This window comes from Propithecus coquereli, unplaced genomic scaffold (assembly GCF_000956105.1).
Source record: "Propithecus coquereli isolate 6110/MARCELLA unplaced genomic scaffold, Pcoq_1.0 Scaffold172, whole genome shotgun sequence".
NCBI lineage: Eukaryota > Metazoa > Chordata > Mammalia > Primates > Indriidae > Propithecus > Propithecus coquereli.
In genome coordinates this window covers 3,110,764-3,120,868 of record NW_012141858.1, presented here as the reverse complement: position 1 = coordinate 3,120,868, position 10,105 = coordinate 3,110,764, and the positions used below count along the sequence as shown (strand labels likewise).

Genomic DNA, 10,105 nt, shown 5'->3' with positions numbered 1-10,105 from the left:
ATTATTTATATTAAATTTTGTGATATAATACATGGAGACCTATATAAAAATTAAAATTTTGATATTCAACCTACATACTCAAAATCCAAGGAAAAGTATTAAAATCAGCCTTTTCAGTTAAAAAGCCCTTAGCATTGTAAATAGTATAAGAGCTTTTTTGTGTCCCACAAAAATAAGACTTACATGCTTATTTTCTAAATAGTATTGTTCAAAAGGATCTCATTTGCTAAAATATATGTTATGGTTAAAGAAACTGCTATTCTGTCACAGAATTACATACACTCAATAAAGCCTTTAATTCTGTCCATAGCAATTTAAATACTAACAATTACCACGACTGAATTTTCATTAAGTTTCCCATGAGTATTGAAAATAATTGCATAAAGAGTATTTACCTATAAAGGGGGTTGTTTTGGCCTAATTTAATTTGGATATGCCACCAAACATATAAAGAAAATACTTCTGTTTACAGAATAACCTTTGTATCACATGTACAAGCTTTATGGTGCCCTCCTCCCAATTCTTCACATGAATAAATGCTGTTCACAAATATAAAAATAAAATTACATGTGAAAATGAAGCATAAACAGACAACTCTTCCCACTTTATGAAAAATGTACACAAGAAATAGTTTTAAAATACAGAAAAAAAAGACAATGATTATGGTTTATGAATGAAACATCAAAGAAAATTATTTCAAGGTTATTCTAACCTGGGATGTATGGCTTGACATAATTTAAAATTTTTAGATACGGAGCACCCTCAACCCATTTTAATTGAGTACTTTTACATCTTCTTTGCAAATTAAAGGACAGTTTCTTTTCTTTAAAAAACAAAAACCAGATGTCAGGAAAACAGTATCTTTTATAAAAAATATTTTAAGGAAAAAGGCTCTCTGAATGCTGAGAAAAAAAAATCCCCCTGTATTATAAGCTTTTATAGTGTTAGATTTTCTTAAAAAGTTTTAGGGACAAATGAAATTAGTTCAAGAATAGAAACTTTAAATTCCTTTTTAAAAATCCAAGCACATAATATATATATAACTCCCTATATATTTTAAATCACATGAAAACTATGTGATTATAAGAATCCCAATTTTTAGATTTTAGAAGTACACAATGAGTCCTCTTGATTATTTCCTTGCTTTAAGACCATTAACAATCTGAAACCTGAAAGTGATAACCCAGCAATACAATATTCAAATAAAGGGTCAAAATTTTTACCTGTCATTACTTACTTGTTATTTGTCTCAGATGTTTCCAGAAGATTATATTCAGAACAAGTAGTTGGACCATTTAAAATGTAGGTATATACTGTATAAACAATAGCCTTGGAGTTATAATTACTGTTAATACACCTGCTAAATATAACAGGAACAAGGAATACCCACCTACTAACGATGACGATACTCTCGCTCTCTGTCACGCTCTCGGTCGCGGTCTCGGTCACGATCCCGGTGCCTCTCTCGTTCTCTACTTCTCTCTCTATAATAATCATCATGACGATCTCTACTACGGGATTTATGACGCCGACTCTTTTCTCGTGATCTACTATGGTCCCTCTCTCTTGATCGTTCACGTCTTCTAAAAGAAATTACTGGATTAATGAATGTTCTCCATAATTGGATAGATAAGAAGTGAGTCAGTATTTTGGTATTTAAAAAAATCTAAAAAAGGCAAAATTCTTTGTAAATCTAGTTTAGACTTACTATCCTGACCTGCCAATAGTGATTTACCAACTCACCAACAAGCATGAACCAGAAATTTCATTTTTATAAATACTCACCAAAAACAAGGGAACCATATACCATGAAAATACATCATACCATCTACTTAAACTAGTACCCTAAAACAGACATGAAGGATACTGACTGAACAAAAAGTAAAGGAGAGAGACTTTCAAAGCACTTGTATTTGAAGACAAAGAACATAAAAGTTTCTTTTAGATATAAAATTCATGAAATCACAATATACAACAGTGCCCAAATAGATAAAATTACCATCTATCTACACAAGTTACATAAACCTATATATAAAATATTAATTTTCCATTTCTACCTAGTCAAGATATGGTTCATCAGGAGCACTATGCTCCACTAAGAAACTAACTTTCTAATATATATGTATGTTTGGAGGAGAAGCCTAATAATTGTGACCAGTAGAAACTATTACTGTTGTATTCACATTGTATTTAGTAAGTAGAAATGTTTCATGAATTGCCTTTTTAAAAAAACAGATAATTTAACCAAAGTTTGTTGCCAAAAAGACGTTTAGAAATTTTGCTAAATTCATAATAGGAAATAACCATTGTCTACTAGTTTAAATAAAACAATTTTTCTTCTTGCATTTCAGCACCAAACAGCTAGGCTTAGCAAAAATTATTAGGTGCTAAGCTCCTTGATCAAGGTAGAAGTTCTTACTTTGGACTTAACTTTAAAAAAAAAAAAGAGAGAGACAAGGGCTGGGCATGGTAGCTCACGCCTGTATTCCTAGCACTCTGGAAAGCCTGGGTGGGAGGGCTGCTTGAGACCAGGAGTTTGAGACCAGCCTGAGCAAGAGCGAGACCTCGTCTCTACAAAAAATAGAAAAATTAGCCAGGCATGGTGGCATGTGCCTGTAGTCCCAGCTATTCAGGAGGCTGAGGCAGTAGGATCACTTCGGCCCAGGAGTTTGAGGTTGCAGCGAGCTGTGATGATGCCACTGCACTGCAATCTAGCTCAAGAGACAGAGCAAGACCCCATCTCGAAAAGAAGGTGGGAAAAAAAGTGTAAAAAATCGAGACAAGATATGATCTATAGCTATGACAAATTTGTTCCGATCCAAAGATGTTTACACTGGGTCAAAAAGGGAATAGTTATAAAGTTGGGGCTATGCCAAAACAAGCTCCTTTCCCTTAACTTAATGAAGATTCCATCACTAGATAAAGTACACTTAAGATAGATCTAAGAATATCACATGAAGATTAAAGATCTACCTTTCACAAATATACATAGTTTCAAGGCTATCAGTAATGCTAAAAAGAACTACCTTAAAAATAGGTCATTCATTCATTCACTCATTCATTCACTCCCTCATTCAAGAAATATTCATTTAGCACCCATTCAATACCAGGCACTCTGCAGGAATTAGAAATATTGTAGTTAATAGGATAGGCAGGGTGCAGTGGCTTACACCTACAATTCCAGCACTCTGGGAAACTAAGGTGGGAGGATTGCTTGAGTCCAGGAGTTCAAGATTAGCCTGGGCAACACAGCAAGACTCCTGTCTCTACAAAAAATTTAAAAATTAGCCAAGCATGGTGGCGTAAACCTGTAGTCCCAGTATGCAGGAGGAGCGCGTGAGCCTGGGAGTTGGAGATTACAGTGACCACACCACTGCACTGTAGCCTAGGCAACAGAGACCCTATCTCATCAAACAACAAAAAAAAGAAAGATAGAAAGATTATAGTGAATAGGATGGATAAGACTTCTGCCATCATTCAACACATATTTTAGCAAGAAGGAATGTGCATGTGCAATGATAACTATAGGTTATGTAAGTACTATGAAAGAAATAAACAGAACTATATGACAGACCAACCTGGTTAAAGATCGCTTCTAAGAAATTAGATTAAGTTGAGACATGAAGGATAAGGAGGCAGGTATGTGAAGAACCAGGGGAAAAGGTTCCCAGCAGAAGGAATATCAAGCACAAAATAAGTGAGGGGGTCAAATGCTTGATGTATCCAGAAAAAAAGAAGGGAGACCACTGGGGAGAATGGATGGAGAATAGTGAGTTAAGGGAAGAGGTAGAAGATGAGGCTAAAAAAGATAGGCAGGGACTATATCACATAGTGTGCCTCAATCTTTATGGTCTTATTCTAAGAGCACATAGAAGCCTTTGAATTGTTTTAGGAAAACACTTGACATTATTAATTTAGAGTTTACAAAATCACTCTAGGTGCTAAGTAAATGCTAAACAAAATCAAAGTCTTATTTTGAAGTCCCATACACTGTATTTTTTCCATTTGCAAACTAGCAGTTTTAAAAAGACATGAGACAGGAAAGTTTTACCTTGATCCAGAACCATATGACTTGGACTCAATTCCATGAAGGCAATCTTGCAAAGAGCTAATAAGAACTTTGCAACGATCATCAGCAGATACTTTGGATTGTTTAATTAAAGAAATTGCAGTTACCAATGTCTCAATAGCACTCCCATAATCACCTGTGAAGGAAAGGAAAGGGTTTGATGTCAATTATTTCCAAATTCCCATCAAACTACTTAGGGTAAGAGTGTTAAAGCATTTTATCAAAGTGGTATCAAACGACTACAGAAGATGTCTATTTTTAGTGTTTCACCATTTGCAAAAGGCTTTCATGCTCATGAAAGTAACATAACTGGTTGTAATTACAGCTGTGTGAAATAGGTTATCATTTTGCAAATATGAGATTAAGTGAGCTGCCTTAAGGTCCCTGAACTATTAACATATTAACTGCCTTGAGAGTTGTATTTAACTCACTCTAGTTTCGACCCTGGGCCACATGAAGCATATATAAAATCTTGCTTGTTGGTGTTCTTATTGTTACAATCAATACTGATAATGTAATTCTAAAAGTGTTTATTAATGAATAGAAGTCAATGAATTTTATTTTTCTATTTATGTTTACCCTTAAATTACACTTGAGGTTTTTGTTCTATTTTTGTAATAAAACACTGTGGCCTCAAGGAAAAGTTTCTGATTTTTTTGTGTGGCAGTCAATGTGTTAAATGTTAAGCTAAGACTTAAATTTGCACCTAATAACTTAAAATTAGGGGTCTTTCCACTACACCATGACATACATCTTTCTTCAATGATTTTAAAATAAGTAATGATTTGGGAATATAAAAAGAATTATGACATGTAAATAACCTATCTAACCAGACTATATGTTAAGTTTTTATTCATTCCTAATAACATACATAAGAAACAGTAATACAGGAAGAAATATACAAACCAGCACTAGCATCAGACACAGCTCTTGAAATAGCACTGCTTGAGATTGCCCTATTTCTATTCATGATTTCCTCAAACTCAGCTTCACTCAATGGTGTTCTTGTAGTATCCATTTCCCTATAAAATAAAAACAAACCTTAACTTAGCACTTAATCTCAGCACTCAACAAATTTTCTAAGTTAGTCATAACAGTGTAAAGCAATTCATACAGGTTGTTTCTGACATGTGCCTTAGAGACAGCAGTTACTTTTCCAGATTGAAGCATGCTATTTTTCCTACAAAGAGAACAAGTCTAAACAAAATTCTCTTACACAAGTATCTTTTAACTGAAATAAATTAGCAACTTAGAAACCTCATCTTTTTGGAAGGCAGAAATGATATACTTACAAATCTACAATATAATATTTTTCAGAGTCATTCTTATCTTTTATCAAATACTTTCATAGATACATACTAACTTACCTTCCAGGGGGCCCATAGTCACCCCTATCATATGGTGGAGGTCGGCCATATGGATCTGTTGGTGGTGGACCTCGGCTATCTGATGTTGGCATGCCGCTGTTAGTTGGTGGAGGAAAGAAAGCCGGGTTCACATGTGGAGCTGGCGGTGGGGCACCTGGAGGTGGTCCAGGAAGATGCGGAGGAGGAGCAAGTGTAAGGGGTGGCCCAAGTGGACCAGGTGGGCGAGGTGGAAAAGGGCCTGGAGGTGGAGGTGGTCCCTGTTGTGGAGGTGGTGGACCAGGAGGGGGGCCGTAGCCTGGAACTGGAGGCGGAGGGCCAGGAGGAAGCGGACCCAACGGAGGTTGCCCAAAAGGTTGTCCAGGAAAAAGAACTGGTGGTGGAGGGCGATCTCCTCGATTAGGAGGCCCAGCTAGAGGAGGAGGCAGAACCTGACCAGGAGGTGGAGGACCTGGTGGACCAGGTGGACCTGGAGGACCTAAGGGTGGACGTGGTGGAGTCTGTCCAGCTACAGAATAAAGGAGAGAGGAAAAAAACACTTCAATAATAAGATACTTTAACCTTTACATGCCAAGATTATACTTTTAAAGCATAACTCACAGACCAAGATTCTTTCTCTTTAAATGAAACCCATATGGTAAATGCTACACTAACAACTACAGTGAAGTATATCCTTACACATTTAACTAGCCCAATTTATGCTTAAGAAAAATTAATAAAACAAAAACTTCAATAAAAAAGATTACAATACTTAGAGATATTTTCCACCTTTCAGTGTACACACACTTCTTACAGTGAAATCACCCACCTTATAGTCTACTCTGATGCCAAGCTAGAAAGTGAAACAAGGAAAAATGGTCTTGAAAGGATTTTTTAAGAGGTAAGAAAATAAGATGGATGTAAATATTCTATATATAAGTCAAGCAAGTTTGGAGAAAAATAAAGACCTTTTAGGCCAAAAATGGGTATTTCCTCTATGCTGTGCCCCATATGCCATGGAATCCTAGTTTCCAGGAACAAAGGCCGAGTTCCTTTAACAAGATGCTTGATCAAATTTCCTGGATTCCAAAAATAGCATAACGAGAGTAAGTCACATTAATAATGCATTACTTGAAAAAGAGAGAAAAGGAAAAGAGGTATTAGGTAGACATGTTTATCCATGGTAATTTAAGAAAAGTTTTACCTGGAAAAGGTGGGGGTGGCCCTCCTGGTCCTGCTGGCCCAGGAAATCTGTCCCCACCAGGAACAGCCCCTGGAAAACGGCCCCGTCCTCTACCACCTTGTGGAAATGCTGCACGTGAACTGCCTCCTGGAGGGCCAGCTTTACCTTCCCCAGACATTTGTCCTGATTGTGTAGCTGCAAATATCCAAATACTCATAAATAGCACTTATTAAAATAGTTCTCTGAAATGTAACCACTGTTATTAGAAACTCTATTTCAAAGTTCATTTATACTAGATATTGAAGATGCCGTGCGCCCATGTAAACTACATGAGAAATATTGGTTAGGAAAACATTCACATCTATTTAAGCGCTTTTGAAGTCTTGAAATACGCAGGTTTAAATATATTTCCGATGAGTAAATATGAATTACTTTCAAAATACTAGCACTCTGCAGCAGCCAAGACCAAAATGCTTCAACAGAAATCTTAATTTCAGTAGCATAGATCATTTAAATTTTCTAACGCCTTCTTCAATTAAGTCTCAAGTGCTAAAACATTAAAAGAAAAACAACTACTTGAATTTCTGTTAATTACATGATCATCTATCTTATCTCTTTAAATGATAACATTCTTAAGTGTATAATGGCAAATATTTTCTATATTCACTTTACCAAGCGGTGAAAGGTCTTGGTGCCAAGCAGAAAACCAAAGAATATTTTCTGGTTCTCAATGATCTCTCCCCCACCATAACATACATCCACATAGCTTTCCTTCGATCTAAGGATTAGAATGTAGTTTATTCCTTTCTCTAAGACGGGAATGACAGGACAAGAATGCCAGGGCTACAGAACTTGCAAATCTTGTAAAGTATTGGGTCTGTTACATCTAAAGAAAAATGGAACGGAAGGTTTCCAGCACATGGTCCACAGTAATAACCAGCGATTAAATCGAATTCAAAGCATACACTTTCTAAAATGGAGTTTCCAATGAACCAATGTCAAGACGACTTCCCTAGTATAACACCTAACAAATACATTGGTTAAAATGTACATCTTTTAATAAAAGCCTCTGAGGGATTGCTTACTTTTCCTGGACTGCATTTCAAATTGACTCAGGAACTGTTTATTGCATGGAGTTACAACAGGATTCTGACCATGAAGTTCTCTTTTAGGCAACAGATCCATTAATTTTTTTGAAGATGCTTCAGATCCAACACCAACAAGGGCAAACCTAAAAGGTGTTTAAAGGAGTGAGGGTAGAAAGTGAGGAAAGATTAATGTTACTGTTACTGCTTTTAAAAATGGTCTGAATTTACTTTTACCTAAAAAATACTGAAAATATCTCTCAAAGCTATGCAAGTATACACTTCCATATTTATCTTTTCTTAATACCATACCATAGAATTTAGTCATTTAGGATGTAAAATTCAGTGGCAGAAGTGAAGTTGGTGAGAAGTATTCAGACTGCGTATTTTAAAAATATTCCTAATTTAGTATAAATTGGTACAATCTTTTTAGAGAAATAAATATAAGTCTATCTTTATCAATCTGCAACTAGCAATTTATGCTTAAAAAAAAAATCCAGTCAGGTGCAGTGGCTCATGCTTGTAATCCCAACACTTTGGGAGGCTGAAGGAGGATCGCTTGAGGCTGGGAGTTCAAGATGAGCCTGGACAACACAATGAGACCTCATCTCTGCAAAAAAAAATTTTTTAAAGTTAGCCAAGTGTGGTTGGCCAAGCCTATAGTCCCAGCTACTTGGGAGGCTGAGGCGGGAGGAACCCTGAAGTCCAGGAGTTCAATGTTGCAGTGAGCTATGATCGTGTCATCACTGTACTACAAGCCTGGGTGACAGAGTGAGATCTTGTCTTAAAAACAACAACAACAAAAACCCCAAAATCTGCACCTGAGGATTTTTATAAAATAATGCCTGCTGCAACATTATTTATTATAGGCAAAAGTGGAAACAACTGAAATAACCAAAAATAAGAAAGATAAAATATAGTAGCATATGAGGCATAACAGAAAAGAATTAGACATTAGAGAAGATGTATATTTATTGATATGTTCTACTCCTCGTACCAAACATGTTAAAAAACAGGGGAATCATGATCTTATTGTATTTTTAAGGAAAAAATCTGGAAGTATATTCATTAAAATATTAAGAGTGATCATCTGTGGATGGTGAGATAGTGGCATTTTATATTCTTACTTCTGGATATCTGTTTTGATAATGTTCTTATAATAATTCTATCTCATTTATATAGTTTAGTAGTTAAATAAACCAAAACACCCACATTACATTACTTTCCAGTTGCCCATCTTCCCCCATCTCTGAATCACAGGGAGAATAAAGCTTCTTAAAACTGACAATTCAATAAACCACTTCAACCATAGATGGAGAAAACCTGGGAAAATTAGAAAATACACCTAATCTGTCCACAAATCCAACTCCACTAGTTTTAGTGCATTATGTTAACAGAGTAGACGAAATAAGAGTATGAATCTTGCCCAAGAACCTCCTTCCAACACAAATAATTATTTGTCCTACACGTGTGTAACTAGCATTAACTTAATCATCAATAGCTATTAACTTAGAAAAAAATCACCAGCTACTCAAAAAGGAAGAAAAAATTCTTACCCTTTTGACTGGCCATTTGCTCGATTTTCAAAAAATTTTATCTCCAAAATATCATTTACTCCCAAAGAATGAACTGCTTCAGTTAAATCTTCATCTGTTGTCCACTGCAAGACATTTTCCCCTCATTAACCATTAAAACATATTCAAGTTTTTTTTATTTCAATTTAGTTTTTAAGGGTAAATTCTGGATGAAAAAGAGAAAATTAATGCTCAGTACAAATCAAGGTATAGTTACTGCCAGTCAGCCTCCAATTTTTGAATAGTACAAAAACATCTGAGAACCTAACTTTGTTCCCTGATAAGTGTTTCAGATATTAGAAGGCATATACCCTCAGAGATAAGATAGGTTTTTACTCTCAAGAGTTTCTGGTCTCTTCCAGCTTTAAACTGATTTTAATTTTTTAATAAAATAAATCTCACGTGTCACGTCCTCCTAAAAGAAAATATTTTGTGAAATAAATTTCATCTTATGTTTAAATATAAAATGGAGAAAAGAAAAAACATGTACTGAATACCTATCATGTACTTTATGTTAACTATTTAACTCTTATAACAATCCTGTAAGTCTTATAATTATTCCTGTTTCACACATGATGCAATAGAGAAGTTAAAGAGCTTGCCCAGGGTCACAAAACTAATAGATGGTGGAGATAAGATTCAAATTCCTACTCAGCACGCTCATAACTACACTGCTATTGTCTCCAACACATTGTAAATTGCTCAGACTGGTGGTGGGAGATCAGTCACAATCAGTTTTATTTATTTATTTTTTTTGAGACAGAGTCTCACTCTTTTGCCCGGGCTAGAGTGAGTGCTGTGGCGTCAGCCTATCTCACAGCAACCTCAAACTCCTGGGCTCAAGCGATCCT

General features: G+C 35.6%; 1 protein-coding gene across 4 annotated transcripts in view; it reads right to left on the bottom strand.

The window, feature by feature from the left end:
* CPSF6 (cleavage and polyadenylation specific factor 6, 68kDa) overlaps nt 1-10,105 on the bottom strand; it is a 26,998-nt gene that overhangs the window by 5,883 nt on the left and 11,010 nt on the right. Inside the window, exons 3-10 of one of the 4 annotated variants that reach the window (XM_012642061.1) lie at nt 9,237-9,340; nt 7,681-7,826; nt 6,617-6,790; nt 6,381-6,491; nt 5,437-5,941; nt 4,976-5,091; nt 4,052-4,205; nt 1,391-1,583 (exon numbers count right to left, since the gene is read on the bottom strand). In XM_012642061.1, coding sequence (XP_012497515.1) covers nt 1,394-1,583; nt 4,052-4,205; nt 4,976-5,091; nt 5,437-5,941; nt 6,381-6,491; nt 6,617-6,790; nt 7,681-7,826; nt 9,237-9,340 — 1,500 coding nt within the window. In that variant the 3' untranslated portion in view covers nt 1,391-1,393. The remainder of the gene's footprint in view (nt 1-1,390; nt 1,584-4,051; nt 4,206-4,975; nt 5,092-5,436; nt 5,942-6,380; nt 6,492-6,616; nt 6,791-7,680; nt 7,827-9,236; nt 9,341-10,105) is intronic. The other 3 variants (XM_012642062.1, XM_012642063.1, XM_012642064.1) reach the window with 3 other exon arrangements.